General features: G+C 45.8%; 1 protein-coding gene across 1 annotated transcript in view; it reads left to right on the top strand.

The window, feature by feature from the left end:
• cyfip1 (cytoplasmic FMR1 interacting protein 1) overlaps window positions 1-17,022 on the top strand; it is a 202,865-nt gene that overhangs the window by 79,395 nt on the left and 106,448 nt on the right. The window contains 3 exon segments of the mRNA XM_052475754.1: window positions 2,327-2,452; window positions 9,433-9,599; window positions 9,765-9,912. Coding sequence (XP_052331714.1) covers window positions 2,327-2,452; window positions 9,433-9,599; window positions 9,765-9,912 — 441 coding nt within the window.

Here is a 17,022-nt window from a genome sequence, read left to right as displayed (position 1 = left end):
GTGACGTTGTTTCGCCCACCAAGCAAGGAGTTTTTGTATGGAGGACAATGAGAGAGTGTCGAATTTGGCCAACAAACTGAATGGCTTATTTGATTGAATACAAGTTTAGTAAATCTTAAGTTGTTACGAGTGTATTGATATACAGTAAGTGGGACATCCCGGAGTTATCTTAATGACTATGCATATTCATGACATGAGGCTAGGCATAGCATCTCTCTCCAATGAATACAGGCAGTTGATGTCAACAACCCTCATCGAATATTCAAAAAAGGAACCAAGTTAAGAACAAATTCTTATTTTCAATGACGGCCTAGGAACAGTGGGTTAACTGCCTGTTCAGGGGCAGAACGACAGATTTGTACCTTGTCAGCTCGGGGGTTTGAACTCGCAACCTTCCGGTTACTAGTCCAACACTCTGACCACTGTGCTACCCTATTGTCTTCCCTATTGCCCACAGTCTCTCCTCAAGCTCTTTAAACACAAACTTATTTTTTTCAGTTCTCTCTTTCTGCTCTCTTTCTCTTTCTCTCTTTCTGCTCTCTCTTTTGGCTCCACACCGACTCTGTACCGTAATACCCTGTATATAGCCTCCACTTTGACTCTGTACCGGTACCCCCTGTATATAGCCTCCACATTGACTCTGTACCGGTATGCCCTGTATATAGCATCCACATTGACTCTGTACTGGTACCCCCTGTATATAGCCTCCACATTGACTCTGTAACACCTGTATATAGCCTCCACATTGACTCTGTACCGTAATACCCTGTATATAGCCTCCACATTGACTCTGTACCGTAATACCCTGTATATAGCCTCCACATTGACTCTGTACCGGTACCCCCTGTATATAGCCTCCACATTGACTCTGTACCGTAATACCCTGTATATAGTCTCCACATTGACAATGTACCGGTACCCCCTGTATATAGCCTCCACATTGACTCTGTACCGTAACACCTGTATATAGCCTCCACATTGACTCTGTACCGTAATACCCTGTATATAGCCTCCACATTGACTCTGTACCGTAATACCCTGTATATAGCCTCCACATTGACTCTGTACCGTAATACCCTGTATATAGCCTCCACATTGACTCTGTACCGTAACACCCTGTATATAGCCTCCACATTGACTCTGTACCGTAATACCCTGTATATAGCCTCCACATTGACTCTGTACCGTAATACCCTGTATATAGCCTCCACATTGACTCTGTACCGTAATACCCTGTATATAGCCTCCACATTGACTCTGTACCGGTAACCCTGTATATAGCCTCCACATTGACTCTGTACCGTAATACCCTGTATATAGCCTCCACATTGACTCTGTACCGTAATACCCTGTATATAGCCTCCACATTGACTCTGTACCGTAATACCCTGTATATAGCCTCCACATTGACTCTGTACCGTAATACCCTGTATATAGCCTCCACATTGACTCTGTACCGTAATACCCTGTATATAGCCTCCACATTGACTCTGTACCGGTAACCCCTGTATATAGCCTCCACATTGACTCTGTACCGGTAACCCCTGTATATAGCCTCCACATTGACTCTGTACCGGTAACCCCTGTATATAGCCTCCACATTGACTCTGTACCGTAATACCCTGTATATAGCCTCCACATTGACTCTGTACCGTAATACCCTGTTTATAGCCTCCACATTGACTCTGTACCGTAATACCCTGTATATAGCCTCCACATTGACTCTGTACCGTAATACCCTGTATATAGCCTCCACATTGACTCTGTACCGGTAACCCCTGTATATAGCCTCCACATTGACTCTGTACCGGTGCCCCTGTATATAGCCTCCACATTGACTCTGTACCGGTACCCCCTGTATATAGCCTCCACATTGACTATGTACTGGTACCCCCTGTATATAGCCTCCACATTGACTCTGTACCGGTACCCCCTGTATATAGCCTCCACATTGACTCTGTACCGGTAACCCCTGTATATAGCCTCCACATTGACTCTGTACCGGTACCCCCTGTATATAGCCTCCACATTGACTCTGTACTGGTACCCCCTGTATATAGCCTCCACATTGACTCTGTACCGGTAACCCCTGTATATAGCCCCACTATTGTTATTTACTATTGCTCTTTAACTATTTGTTATTCTTGTCTCTTACTTATTTTATTGTTGGTATTTTCTTAACTGTATTGTTGGTTAAGGGATTGTAAGTAAGCGTTTCACTGTTGTATTCGGTGCATGTGACACCTTAAATTTTTTGGGGATTTGATAATGTTGATGATGTTGATAATGATGATGAGGATGATGATGAAGACGACTCTTCCTGCAGTACTCGTGGAAGCTGGTTCATCCAACGGATAAGTACTCGAACAAGGAGTGTCCTGACAACGCGGAGGAGTATGAACGAGCTACACGATACAACTACACCATCGAGGAGAAGTTTGCCCTTGTCGAGGTCAGTTTACTCCCTTTTCCCTCCACAATCTGTCTGTTGTCCAATCACCCGAGCCTGGTCATTACCTAACCTGGTCATTACCTAGCCTGGTCATTACCTAGCCTGGTCCTGTATCTGTTTCTGGTCATTACCTAGCCTGGTCATTACCTAGCCTGGTCCTGTATCTGTTTCTGGTCATTACCTAGCCTGGTCATTACCTAACCTGGTCATTACCTAGCCTGGTCATTACCTAGCCTGGTCCTGTATCTGTTTCTGGTCATTACCTAGCCTGGTCATTACCTAGCCTGGTCCTGTATCTGTTTCTGGTCATTACCTAACCTGGTCATTACCTAACCTGGTCCTGTATCTGTTTCTGGTCATTACCTAGCCTGGTCATTACCTAACCTGGTCATTACCTAGCCTGGTCATTACCTAGCCTGGTCCTGTATCTGTTTCTGGTCATTACCTAGCCTGGTCATTACCTAGCCTGGTCGTTACCTAACCTGGTCATTACCTAGCTTGGTCATTACCTAGCCTGGTCCTGTATCTGTTTCTGGTCATTACCTAGCCTGGTCATTACCTAGCCTGGTCCTGTATCTGTTTCTGGTCATTACCTAGCCTGGTCATTACCTAACCTGGTCCTGTATCTGTTTCTGGTCATTACCTAGCCTGGTCGTTACCTAACCTGGTCCTGTATCTGTTTCTGGTCATTACCTAGCCTGGTCATTACCTAACCTGGTCATTATCTAGCCTGGTCCTGTATCTGTTTCTGGTCATTACCTAACCTGGTCATTACCTAGCCTGGTCATTACCTAGCCTGGTCATTACCTAACCTGGTCCTGTATCTGTTTCTGGTCATTACCTAGCCTGGTCATTACCTAGCCTGGTCATTACCTAACCTGGTCATTACCTAGCTTGGTCCTGTATCTGTTTCTGGTCATTACCTAGCCTGGTCATTACCTAACCTGGTCATTACCTAGCCTGGTCCTGTATCTGTTTCTGGTCATTACCTAGCCTGGTCATTACCTAGCCTGGTCATTACCTAGCCTGGTCCTGTGTCTGTTTCTGGTCATTACCTAGCCTGGTCATTACCTAGCCTGGTCATTACCTAGCCTGGTCATTACCTAGCCTGGTCATTACCTAGCCTGGTCCTGTGTCTGTTTCTGGTCATTACCTAGCCTGGTCATTACCTAGCCTGGTCATTACCTAGCCTGGTCCTGTATCTGTTTCTGGTCATTACCTAGCCTGGTCATTACCTAGCCTGGTCCTGTGTCTGGTCATTACCTAACCTGGTCATTATCTAGCCTGGTCCTGTATCTGTTTCTGGTCATTACCTAGCCTGGTCATTACCTAGCCTGGTCATTACCTAGCCTGGTCCTGTGTCTGTTTCTGGTCATTACCTAACCTGGTCATTACCTAGCCTGGTCATTACCTAGCCTGGTCATTACCTAACCTGGTCCTGTATCTGTTTCTGGTCATTACCTAGCCTGGTCATTACCTAGCCTGGTCATTACCTAAGCCTGGTCATTACCTAGCCTGGTCCTGTATCTGTTTCTGGTCATTACCTAGCCTGGTCATTACCTAGCCTGGTCATTACCTAGCCTGGTCATTACCTAACCTGGTCATTACCTAGCCTGGTCCTGTATCTGTTTCTGGTCATTACCTAGCCTGGTCCTGTGTCTGTTTCTGGTCATTACCTAGCCTGGTCATTACCTAGCCTGGTCATTACCTAGCCTGGTCCTGTATCTGTTTCTGGTCATTACCTAGCCTGGTCATTACCTAGCCTGGTCCTGTGTCTGTTTCTGGTCATTACCTAGCCTGGTCATTACCTAGCCTGGTCATTACCTAGCCTGGTCATTACCTAGCCTGGTCCTGTATCTGTTTCTGGTCATTACCTAGCCTGGTCCTGTATCTGTTTCTGGTCATTACCTAGCCTGGTCCTGTATCTGTTTCTGGTCATTACCTAGCCTGGTCATTACCTAGCCTGGTCATTACCTAGCCTGGTCATTACCTAGCCTGGTCCTGTATCTGTTTCTGGTCATTACCTAGCCTGGTCATTACCTAACCTGGTCCTGTATCTGTTTCTGGTCATTACCTAGCCTGGTCATTACCTAGCCTGGTCCTTACCTAACCTGGTCCTGTATCTGTTTCTGGTCATTACCTAGCCTGGTCCTGTATCTGTTTCTGGTCATTACCTAGCCTGGTCGTTACCTAACCTGGTCCTGTATCTGTTTCTGGTCATTACCTAGCCTGGTCATTACCTAGCCTGGTCCTGTATCTGTGCCTGGTCATTACCTAGCCTGGTCCTGTATCTGTTTCTGGTCATTACCTAGCCTGGTCATTACCTAGCCTGGTCATTACCTAACCTGGTCCTGTATCTGTTTCTGGTCATTACCTAGCCTGGTCATTACCTAGCCTGGTCCTGTATCTGTTTCTGGTCATTACCTAGCCTGGTCGTTACCTAACCTGGTCCTGTATCTGTTTCTGGTCATTACCTAGCCTGGTCATTACCTAACCTGGTCCTGTATCTGTTTCTGGTCATTACCTAGCCTGGTCATTACCTAGCCTGGTCCTGTATCTGTTATCTCTGGTCATTACCTAGCCTGGTCATTACCTAACCTGGTCCTGTATCTGTTTCTGGTCATTACCTAGCCTGGTCATTACCTAGCCTGGTCATTACCTAGCCTGGTCCTGTGTCTGTTTCTGGTCATTACCTAGCCTGGTCATTACCTAGCCTGGTCATTACCTAGCCTGGTCATTACCTAGCCTGGTCCTGTATCTGTTTCTGGTCATTACCTAGCCTGGTCATTACCTAGCCTGGTCCTGTATCTGTTTCTGGTCATTACCTAGCCTGGTCCTGTATCTGTTTCTGGTCATTACCTAGCCTGGTCCTGTATCTGTTTCTGGTCATTACCTAGCCTGGTCATTACCTAACCTGGTCATTACCTAGCCTGGTCCTGTATCTGTTTCTGGTCATTACCTAGCCTGGTCATTACCTAGCCTGGTCATTACCTAGCCTGGTCCTGTGTCTGTTTCTGGTCATTACCTAGCCTGGTCATTACCTAGCCTGGTCATTACCTAGCCTGGTCATTACCTAGCCTGGTCCTGTATCTGTTTCTGGTCATTACCTAGCCTGGTCATTACCTAGCCTGGTCCTGTGTCTGTTTCTGGTCATTACCTAGCCTGGTCATTACCTAGCCTGGTCATTACCTAGCCTGGTCCTGTATCTGTTTCTGGTCATTACCTAGCCTGGTCATTACCTAGCCTGGTCCTGTGTCTGGTCATTACCTAACCTGGTCATTATCTAGCCTGGTCCTGTATCTGTTTCTGGTCATTACCTAGCCTGGTCATTACCTAGCCTGGTCATTACCTAGCCTGGTCCTGTGTCTGTTTCTGGTCATTACCTAACCTGGTCATTACCTAGCCTGGTCATTACCTAGCCTGGTCATTACCTAACCTGGTCCTGTATCTGTTTCTGGTCATTACCTAGCCTGGTCATTACCTAGCCTGGTCATTACCTAACCTGGTCATTACCTAGCCTGGTCCTGTATCTGTTTCTGGTCATTACCTAGCCTGGTCATTACCTAGCCTGGTCATTACCTAGCCTGGTCATTACCTAACCTGGTCATTACCTAGCCTGGTCCTGTATCTGTTTCTGGTCATTACCTAGCCTGGTCCTGTGTCTGTTTCTGGTCATTACCTAGCCTGGTCATTACCTAGCCTGGTCATTACCTAGCCTGGTCCTGTATCTGTTTCTGGTCATTACCTAGCCTGGTCATTACCTAGCCTGGTCCTGTGTCTGTTTCTGGTCATTACCTAGCCTGGTCATTACCTAGCCTGGTCATTACCTAGCCTGGTCATTACCTAGCCTGGTCCTGTATCTGTTTCTGGTCATTACCTAGCCTGGTCCTGTATCTGTTTCTGGTCATTACCTAGCCTGGTCCTGTATCTGTTTCTGGTCATTACCTAGCCTGGTCATTACCTAGCCTGGTCATTACCTAGCCTGGTCATTACCTAGCCTGGTCCTGTATCTGTTTCTGGTCATTACCTAGCCTGGTCATTACCTAACCTGGTCCTGTATCTGTTTCTGGTCATTACCTAGCCTGGTCATTACCTAGCCTGGTCGTTACCTAACCTGGTCCTGTATCTGTTTCTGGTCATTACCTAGCCTGGTCCTGTATCTGTTTCTGGTCATTACCTAGCCTGGTCGTTACCTAACCTGGTCCTGTATCTGTTTCTGGTCATTACCTAGCCTGGTCATTACCTAGCCTGGTCCTGTATCTGTGCCTGGTCATTACCTAGCCTGGTCCTGTATCTGTTTCTGGTCATTACCTAGCCTGGTCATTACCTAGCCTGGTCATTACCTAGCCTGGTCCTGTATCTGTTTCTGGTCATTACCTAGCCTGGTCATTACCTAGCCTGGTCATTACCTAACCTGGTCCTGTATCTGTTTCTGGTCATTACCTAGCCTGGTCATTACCTAGCCTGGTCCTGTATCTGTTTCTGGTCATTACCTAGCCTGGTCGTTACCTAACCTGGTCCTGTATCTGTTTCTGGTCATTACCTAGCCTGGTCGTTACCTAACCTGGTCCTGTATCTGTTTCTGGTCATTACCTAGCCTGGTCATTACCTAGCCTGGTCCTGTATCTGTTTCTGGTCATTACCTAGCCTGGTCGTTACCTAACCTGGTCCTGTATCTGTTTCTGGTCATTACCTAGCCTGGTCATTACCTAGCCTGGTCATTACCTAGCCTGGTCCTGTGTCTGTTTCTGGTCATTACCTAGCCTGGTCATTACCTAGCCTGGTCATTACCTAGCCTGGTCATTACCTAGCCTGGTCCTGTATCTGTTTCTGGTCATTACCTAGCCTGGTCATTACCTAGCCTGGTCCTGTATCTGTTTCTGGTCATTACCTAGCCTGGTCCTGTATCTGTTTCTGGTCATTACCTAGCCTGGTCCTGTATCTGTTTCTGGTCATTACCTAGCCTGGTCATTACCTAGCCTGGTCCTGTATCTGTTTCTGGTCATTACCTAGCCTGGTCATTACCTAGCCTGGTCCTGTATCTGTTTCTGGTCATTACCTAGCCTGGTCATTACCTAGCCTGGTCCTGTATCTGTTTCTGGTCATTACCTAGCCTGGTCATTACTTAGCCTGGTCCTGTATCTGTTTCTGGTCATTACCTAGCCTGGTCATTACCTAGCCTGGTCGTTTCCTATTCTTGTCATTACCTATTCTGGTCATTACCTAGCCTGGTCGTTACCTATTCTGGTCATTACCTATTCTGGTAATTACATAGCCTGGTCATTACCTAGCCTGGTCAGTACCTAACCTGGTCAGTACCTAACCTGGTCATTACCTATTCTGGTCGTTACCTATTCTGGTCGTTACCTATTCTGGTCATTACCTAGCCTGGTCATTACCTATTCTGGTCATTACCTAGCCTGGTCATTACCTATTCTGGTCATTACCTAGCCTGGTCGTTACCTAACCTGGTCGTTACCTAAACTGGTCGTTACCTATTCTGGCCATTACCTATTCTAGTCTTTACCTAGCCTGGTCATTACCTATTCTGGTCATTATCTAGTCTGGTCATTACCTAACCTCATTATTACCTATTCTGGTCATTACCTAGCCTGGTCGTTACCTAACCTGGTCATTACCTAGCCTGGTCGTTACCTAGCCTGGCATTACCTAGCCTGGTCGTTACCTAACCTGGTCATTACCTAGCCTGGTCATTACCTAGCCTGGTCCCTTCTGTGGTCCTAGGACTTCTATAGGAGTTGGCGAGGCGGCACAAATCATCTCTAACTCTAAAGTTGACTGCTTTGGCCAAGTGCTGATGTAACGAAGGGTTTATAAATGTATGTCTGAGGTGTGTTAGAGACGAACTGACCTGTCTCTAGGTGTGTTAGAGACTAACTAACCTGTCTCTAGGTGTGTTAGAGACTAACTAACCTGTCTCTAGCTGTGTCAGAGACTAACTAACCTGTCTCTAGGTGTGTTAGAGACTAACTAACCTGTCTCTAGCTGTGTCAGAGACTAACTAACCTGTCTCTAGGTGTGTTAGAGACTAACTAACCTGTCTCTAGGTGTGTTAGAGACTAACTAACCTGTCTCTAGGTGTGTTAGACTAACTAACCTGTCTCTAGGTGTGTTAGAGACTAACTGACCTGTCTCTAGGTGTGTTAGAGACTAACTAACCTGTCTCTAGGTGTGTTAGAGACTAACTAACCTGTCTCTAGGTGTGTTAGAGACTAACTAACCTGTCTCTAGGTGTGTTAGAGACTAACTAACCTGTCTCTAGGTGTGTTAGAGACTAACTAACCTGTCTCTAGGTGTGTTAGAGACTAACTAACTTGTCTCTAGGTGTGTTAGACTAACTAACCTGTCTCTAGGTGTGTTAGACTAACTAACCTGTCTGAGGTGTGTTAGAGACTAACTAACCTGTCTCTAGGTGTGTTAGACTAACTAACCTGTCTGAGGTGTGTTAGAGACTAACTAACCTGTCTGAGGTGTGTTAGAGACTAACTAACCTGTCTCTAGGTGTGTTAGAGACTAACTAACCTGTCTCTAGGTGTGTTAGACTAACTAACCTGTCTCTAGGTGTGTTAGAGACTAACTGACCTGTCTCTAGGTGTGTTAGAGACTAACTAACCTGTCTCTAGGAGACTAACTAACCTGTCTCTAGGTGTGTTAGAGACTAACTAACCTGTCTCTAGGTGTGTTAGACTAACTAACCTGTCTGAGGTGTGTTAGAGACTAACTAACCTGTCTCTAGGTGTGTTAGAGACTAACCTGTCTCTAGGTGTGTTAGACTAACTAACCTGTCTGAGGTGTGTTAGAGACTAACTAACCTGTCTCTAGGTGTGTTAGAGACTAACTGACCTGTCTCTAGGTGTGTTAGAGACTAACTAACCTGTCTCTAGGTGTGTTAGAGACTAACTAACCTGTCTCTATGTGTGTTAGAGACTAACTAACCGTGAGGTGGTCTTTCCCTCCAGGTGATGGCCATGATAAAGGGTTTACAGGTCCTGATGGGTCGTATGGAGTCGGTGTTTAACCACGCTATCCGCCACACCATCTACTCGGCCCTGCAGGACTTCGCCCAGCTCACCCTGAGAGACCCGCTACGGCAGGCCATCAAGAAGAAGAAGAGCGTGGTGCAGAGGTACTACCGAACACACAGAACCGCACAAAACATCCTTGATGGGGGAGGGGGGGGGTAGTGCAGGGTTTTTGTTCCCTACCTGCTTTATCATCTCCAGTGTCAGAGTGTCAGACCCCTGATGTGAACTGAGAGTTTTTCATGTATGTGGTGCTGTTCTCTCCCCAGTGTCCTGCAGGCCATCAGGAAGACCATCTGTGATTGGGAGACAGGGCGTGAGCCCCACAATGACCCTGCCCTGCGAGGAGAGAAAGACCCCAAGGGAGGCTTTGACATCAAGGTCCCCCGCCGTGCCGTCGGCCCCTCCAGCACACAGGTCTGTCACCGCTCGGTGTCTACGATTACTACTACAGACTACTACAGACTACTACAGACCGCCATCGCTGTAACCTGACTCTCACACAGGTCTGTCACCGCTCGGTGTCTACGATTACTACTACAGACTACTACAGACTACTACAGACTACTACAGACCGCCATCGCTGCAACCTGACTCTCACACAGGTCTGTCACCGCTCTGTGTCTACGATTACTACTACAGACTACTACAGACTACTACAGACTACTACAGACCGCCATCGCTGTAACCTGACTCTCACACGTTGTCTCCTTTTTACCATCACAGCCTCCTCATTGGACTAGACCAGGTTATCCTAGTCATATCATTGGACTAGACCAGGTTATCCTAGTCATATCATTGGACTAGACCAGGTTATCCTAGTCATATCATTGGACTAGACCAGGTTATCCTAGTCATATCATTGGACTAGACCAGGTTATCCTAGTCATATCATTGGACTAGACCAGGTTATCCTAGTCATATCATTGGACTAGACCAGGTTATCCTAGTCATATCATTGGACTAGACCAGGTTATCCTAGTCATATCATTGGACTAGACCAGGTTATCCTAGTCATATCATTGGACTAGACCAGGTTATCCTAGTCATATCATTGGACTAGACCAGGTTATCCTAGTCATATCATTGGACTAGACCAGGTTATCCCAGTCATATCATTGGACTAGACCAGTTTATCCTAGTCATATCATTGGACTAGACCAGGTTATCCTAGTCATATCATTGGACTAGACCAGGTTATCCTAGTCATATCATTGGACTAGACCAGGTTATCCTAGTCATATCATTGGACTAGACCAGGTTATCCTAGTCATACCATTGTCGTTCTCACAGTGCCTATATAACCTAAACTGTAATCTGGCGGAAAATGTATCAGCTGTACCATAGCATTAGCTTTTTCTAGATCACTAATGGTCTGTTATGTTATAAATGACAGAGTTATCAGCCCAGTCCTGCCTTCTAGGAGTACATCACTAATGATCTGTTATGTTATAAATGACAGTTATCAGCCCAGTCCTGCCTTCTAGGAGTACATCACTAATGATCTGTTATGTTATAAATGACAGAGTTATCAGCCCAGTCCTGCCTTCTAGGAGTACATCACTAATCTCCGTTCCAAAGAGAGTGAACCCAGCTAGCACATAGCGTTCTGAGAACCATGTTTCTCAGAGCTTGGTGAGAACGTGATTGTCTATGATTATTTGGCATAGAACCTTCCCACAACATTCTGGAAATGGTGCAGGATAGTTGCTTGGCTTTGGAACATTCTCAACACATTTAAGGAACTAAACATTTATTTTATTTTTTTATCCTACATTTCCAGACACTAGTTCCTCCATGGAATGAGTTTGACACCCCTGCTTTAAAAGAACGTTTCATAAAAGTTCAAACATGGTCACATTTAATTTAAACTTTGATAATGTTCTAGGAAAGTTCTCCAACTGTTTTGACATTGGGAATGTTTTCAAATAGTTCGGAGAACGTTAAGAAACAACGTTGTTCTGTGCGAATATCAATCAAATTTTATTTATATAGCCCTTTGTACATCAGCTGATATCTCAAAGTGCTGTACAGAAACCCAGCCTAAAACCCGAAACAGCAAGCAATGCAGGTGTAGAAGCACGGTGGCTAGGAAAAACTCCCTAGAAAGGCCAAAACCTAGGAAGAAACCTAGAGAGGAACCAGGCTATGTGGGGTGGCCAGTCCTCTTCTGGCAGTGCCGGGTGGAGATTATAACAGAACATGGCCAAGATGTTCAAATGTTCATAAATGACCAGCATGGTCAAATAATAGTAAGGCAGAACAGTTGAAACTGGAGCAGCAGCATGGCCAGGTGGACTGGGGACAGCAAGGAGTCATCATGTCAGGTAGTCCTGGGGCATGGTCCTAGGGCTCAGGTCAGTTGAAACTGGAGCAGCAGCATGGCCAGCTGGACTGGGGACAGCAAGGAGCCATCATGTCAGGTAGTCCTGGGGCATGGTCCTAGGGCTCAGGTCCTCCGAGAGAGAGAAAGAAAGAAGGAGAGAATTAGAGAACGCACACTTAGATTCACACAGGACACCGAATAGGACAGGAGAAGTACTCCAGATATAACAAACTGACCCTAGCCCCCTGACACAAACTACTGCAGCATAAATACTGGAGGCTGAGACAGGAGGGGTCAGGAGACACTGTGGCCCCATCCGAGGACACCCCCGGACAGGGCCAAACAGGAAGGATATAACCCCACCCACTTTGCCAAAGCACAGCCCCCACACCACTAGAGGGATATCTTCAACCACCAACTTACCATCCTGAGACAAGGCTGAGTATAGCCCACAAAGATCTCCGCCACAGCACAACCCAATGGGGGGGCGCCAACCCAGACAGGAAGATCACGTCAGTGACTCAACCCACTCAGGTGACGCACCCCCTGCAGGGACGGCATGAAAGAGCCCCAGTAAGCCAGTGACTCAGCCCCTGTAATAGGGTTAGAGGCAGAGAATCCCAGTGGAAAGAGGGGAACTGGCCAGGCAGAGACAGCAAGGGCGGTTCGTTGCTCCAGAGCCTTTCCGTTCACCTTCCCACTCCTGGGCCAGACTACACTCAATCATATGACCCACTGAAGAGATAAGTCTTCAGTAAAGACTTAAAGGTTGAGACCGAGTTTGCGTCTCTGACATGGGTAGGCAGACCGTTCCATAAAAATGGAGCTCTATAGGAGAAAGCCCTGCCTCCAGCTGTTTGCTTAGAAATTCTAGGGACAATTAGGAGGCCTGCGTCTTGTGACCGTAGCGTACATGTAGGTATGTACGGCAGGACCAAATCAGAGAGATAGGTAGGAAGCCCATGTAATGCTTTGTAGGTTAGCAGTAAAACCTTGAAATCAGCCCTTGCTTTGACAGGAAGCCAGTGTAGAGAGGCTAGCACTGGAGTAATATGATCAAATTTTTTGGTTCTAGTCAGGATTCTAGCAGCCGTATTTAGCACTAACTGAAGTTTATTTAGTGCTTTATCCGGGTAGCCGGAAAGTAGAGCATTGCAGTAGTCTAACCTAGAAGTGACAAAAGCATGGATTAATTTTTCTGCATCATTTTTGGACAGAAAGTTTCTGATTTTTGCAATATTACGTAGATGGAAAAAAGCTGTCCTCGAAATGGTCTTGATATGTTCTTCAAAAGAGAGATCAGGGTCCAGAGTAACGCCGAGGTCCTTCACAGTTTTATTTGAGACGACTGTACAACCATTAAGATTAGTTGTCAGATTCAACAGAAGATCTCTTTGTTTCTTGGGACCTAGAACAAGTATCTCTGTTTTGTCCGAGTTTAATAGTAGAAAGTTTGCAGCCATCCACTTCCTTATGTCTGAAACACATGCTTCTAGCGAGGGCAATTTTGGGGCTTCACCATGTTTCATTGAAATGTACAGCTGTGTGTCATCCGCATAGCAGTGAAAGTTAGTGAACATTAGGTTTTCGAATAACATCCCCAAGAGGTAAAATGTATAGTGAAAATAATAGTGGTCCTAAAACAGAACCTTGAGGAACAACGAAATTTACAGTTGATTTGTCAGAGGACAAACCATTCACAGAGACAAACTGATATCTTTCCGACAGATAAGATCTAAACCAGGCCAGAACATGTCCGTGTAGACCAATTTGGGTTTCCAATCTCTCCAAAAGAATGTGGTGATCGATGGTATCAAAAGCAGCACTAAGGTCTAGGAGCACGAGGACAGATGGACACACCTTCCTCCTTGTCTTTTAATGGTAACTCATTCTGTCATAGAGCATTGATCCCCGTTTCCAGTGTCCCGGTAGCGGGGAGTGTCAGAGTTGTTATCTCCCGTGCCGTTAACTGTCTTTGAGAGAACCTTTTACTCGAGACAAAATAAGACTACCGTTTCTTTTTGAAAACACTCTGTTTTTTGTCTTTTACAAATCAAACACACTTCAAAATACACAATTTGTTACTCGGTCACACACAGCGTTAATCAAAAACATGCAAATGCCTTAATGCTCTATAAAATGCCTGGTACAATAATAACACTTATCTCTATATTAAATTCTTAAAATAGTTCTTTAATTACCTTTGAGAGATGACGGGGAGACCCACGAGATCAGGAGCAGAGTTTCAATCGGTCAGAGTTCTTTTTGAATTTAGTTAGTAGCGACTCCCCTCTACTGGCTGAGAGGTTGACTTGAAGTCGGTGGTTTACTAATTTTAGAGATTCAAGTTAGACTGGAGAGATCAGAGGTTCTCCGCTGAGCTACCGCAGTGTCTGTGGCGAGAAATACCTAGCCGGGATGAGGAGCTCAATCAATTAAGATATTTTGCATCCTGATTCTGCCAGGCCAAAGGCACTCTGACGACAAAACTACTGTCCAATAGCTAAACGGCAAGAGCCCAAGTTCCAGCAAGGTAGAATCTGTAAGTGATTTGAGTCAGGTGGCAATTACCCGAAGTCAAATGGTTGTCTAAATGAATTCAGAATTCAAGAAGTCAGCGCCAAAGTAATGGCAAATGTCTCTTTATATACCTTTTGATTCTCTGCACCCGATCTGCTGCTCCTCCCATTCCCTCAGAGCAGAGAGGGTGATGACATATCTTACAACAGGAAATACTTTTCTTACAGTGCAAAAATGGGCCTCTGGTTATGACAGAGCCTATTACTCTAGCAACAATGAGGAAACACTTTTCTTACAGTGCGCATATGGGCCTCTGTTTATGACAGTGCCCTCACTCTATCAGCAATGAGTCTATCAGCTGTTCCCATTCAGAGGTGTCACTTGAGGCAGAGGGTGATTCTTCCTGACACCAGTCAGGTTCAATAGTTGGTTGGCTTGAATCGTCTTCTGGTGGCTTTGCCCAATCCGGTATTTCAGTAGGCGAGGTCATCTCTGTCTCTACCCTTGGTGGGTAAGACAGGGGAAGAGGACCAGGAGGTAGATCCATTTGGCGTTTTACTACGAAATCATTCATAAACAACTAAATATAATTTCAGTTCTCAGAGCGGTAATAAAACCTCCCAGGACAACGTTCTCAGAACCTTCCTGGAACCAGAGTGGAACCAGAGTAAAACGTTCTCAGAACCTTCCTGGAACTAGAGTAAAACGTTCTCAGAACCTTCCTGGAACTAGCGTAAACGTTCTCAGAATCTTCCTGGAATCAGAGAAAAACGTTCTCAGAACTTCCTGGAACCAGAGTAAAACATTCTCAGAACCTTCCTGGAACCAGAGTAAAACATTCTCAGAACCTTCCTGGAACCAGAGTAAAACGTTCTCAGATCCTTCCTGGAACCAGAGTAAAACGTTCTCAGAACCTTCCTGGAACCAGATTAAAACATTCTCAGAACCTTCCTGGAACCAGAGTAAAACGTTCTTAGAACCTTCCTGGAACCAGAGTAAAACGTTCTTAGAACCTTCCTGGAACCAGAGTAAAACGTTCTCAGAACCTTCCTGGAATCCAAAAATAAATGTTCCTAGAACAGGCAAAATATTCACTTCTGGCTTCATTCCCACAATCAATGTCAAACCAAAAACATAAGTTTCCACAACTTCCAAGCTGGGAGAGCTCTATGCAACGGGTGTTGATCCAGCCTGAAGCCATGCTATTTCTCGCTACACTTTGAAGCAGTCTAACGTAATCAAATCAAATGTATTTATAAAGCCCTGTCACGACTTCCTCCGAAGTCGGTTCCTCTTCTTGTTCGGGTGACGGTCAGCTTCACCGGGCTTCTAGCCATCGTCGATCCACTTTTCATTTTCCATTTGTTTTGTCTTGTTTTCCTACACACCTGGTTCTCATTCCCTCATTACATGTTGTGTATTTAACCCTCTGTTCCCCCCATGTCTTTGTGTGGAGTTGTTTGCTGTAAGTGCTTGTGCACATGTTGACTGATGCACGTCGGGTTTTGTATCCATGTTGGTTATTTCTTTATGCCGCTGAAATTAAACTGCTCCGGTTATTACCTAGTTCTGCTCTCCTGCGTCTGACTTCCCTGCCACCGGTTACACACCCCTTTACAGAGTCTTGTTTCACTGCCAGCAGTTACACACCCCTTTACAGAGTCTTGTTTCACTGCCAGCAGTTACACACCCCTTTACAGAGTCTTGTTTCACTGCCACCAGTAACACACCCCTTTACAGAGTCTTGTTTCACTGCCACCAGTTACACACCCCTTTACAGAGTCTTGTTACACTGCCACCAGTTACACACCCCTTTACAGAGTCTTGTTACACTGCCACCAGTTACACACCCCTTTACAGAGTCTTGTTACACTGCCACCAGTTACACACCCCTTTACAGAGTCTTGTTACACTGCCACCAGTTACACACCCCTTTACAGAGTCTTGTTACACTGCCACCAGTTACACACCCCTTTACAGAGTCTTGTTACACTGCTACCAGTTACACACCCCTTTACAGAGTCTTGTTTCACTGCCACCAGTTACACACCCCTTTACAGAGTCTTGTTTCACTGCCACCAGTTACACACCCCTTTACAGAGTCTTGTTTCACTGCCACCAGTTACACACCCCTTTACAGAGTCTTGTTTCACTGCCACCAGTTACACACCCCTTTACAGAGTCTTGTTTCACTGCCAGCAGTTACACACCCCTTTACAGAGTCTTGTTTCACTGCCACCAGTTACACACCCCTTTACAGAGTCTTGTTACACTGCTACCAGTTACACACCCCTTTACAGAGTCTTGTTTCACTGCCACCAGTTACACACCCCTTTACAGAGTCTTGTTTCACTGCCACCAGTTACACACCCTTTACAGAGTCTTGTTTCACTGCCACCAGTTACACACCCCTTTACAGAGTCTTGTTTCACTGCCACCAGTTACACCCCTTTACAGAGTCTTGTTTCACTGCCACCAGTTACACACCCCTTTACAGAGTCTTGTTTCACTGCCACCAGTTACACACCCCTTTACAGAGTCTTGTTTCACTGCCACCAGTTACACACCCCTTTACAGAGTCTTGTTTCACTGCCACCAGTTACACACCCCTTTACAGAGTCTTGTTTCACTGCCACCAGTTACACACCCCTTTACACACCCCTTTACAGAGTCTTGTTTCA

Source organism: Oncorhynchus keta, chromosome 22 (genome assembly GCF_023373465.1).
Source record: "Oncorhynchus keta strain PuntledgeMale-10-30-2019 chromosome 22, Oket_V2, whole genome shotgun sequence".
NCBI lineage: Eukaryota > Metazoa > Chordata > Actinopteri > Salmoniformes > Salmonidae > Oncorhynchus > Oncorhynchus keta.
The sequence above is the reverse complement of the archived record's forward strand: the minus strand, read 5'-3'. Positions and strand labels throughout refer to the sequence as shown.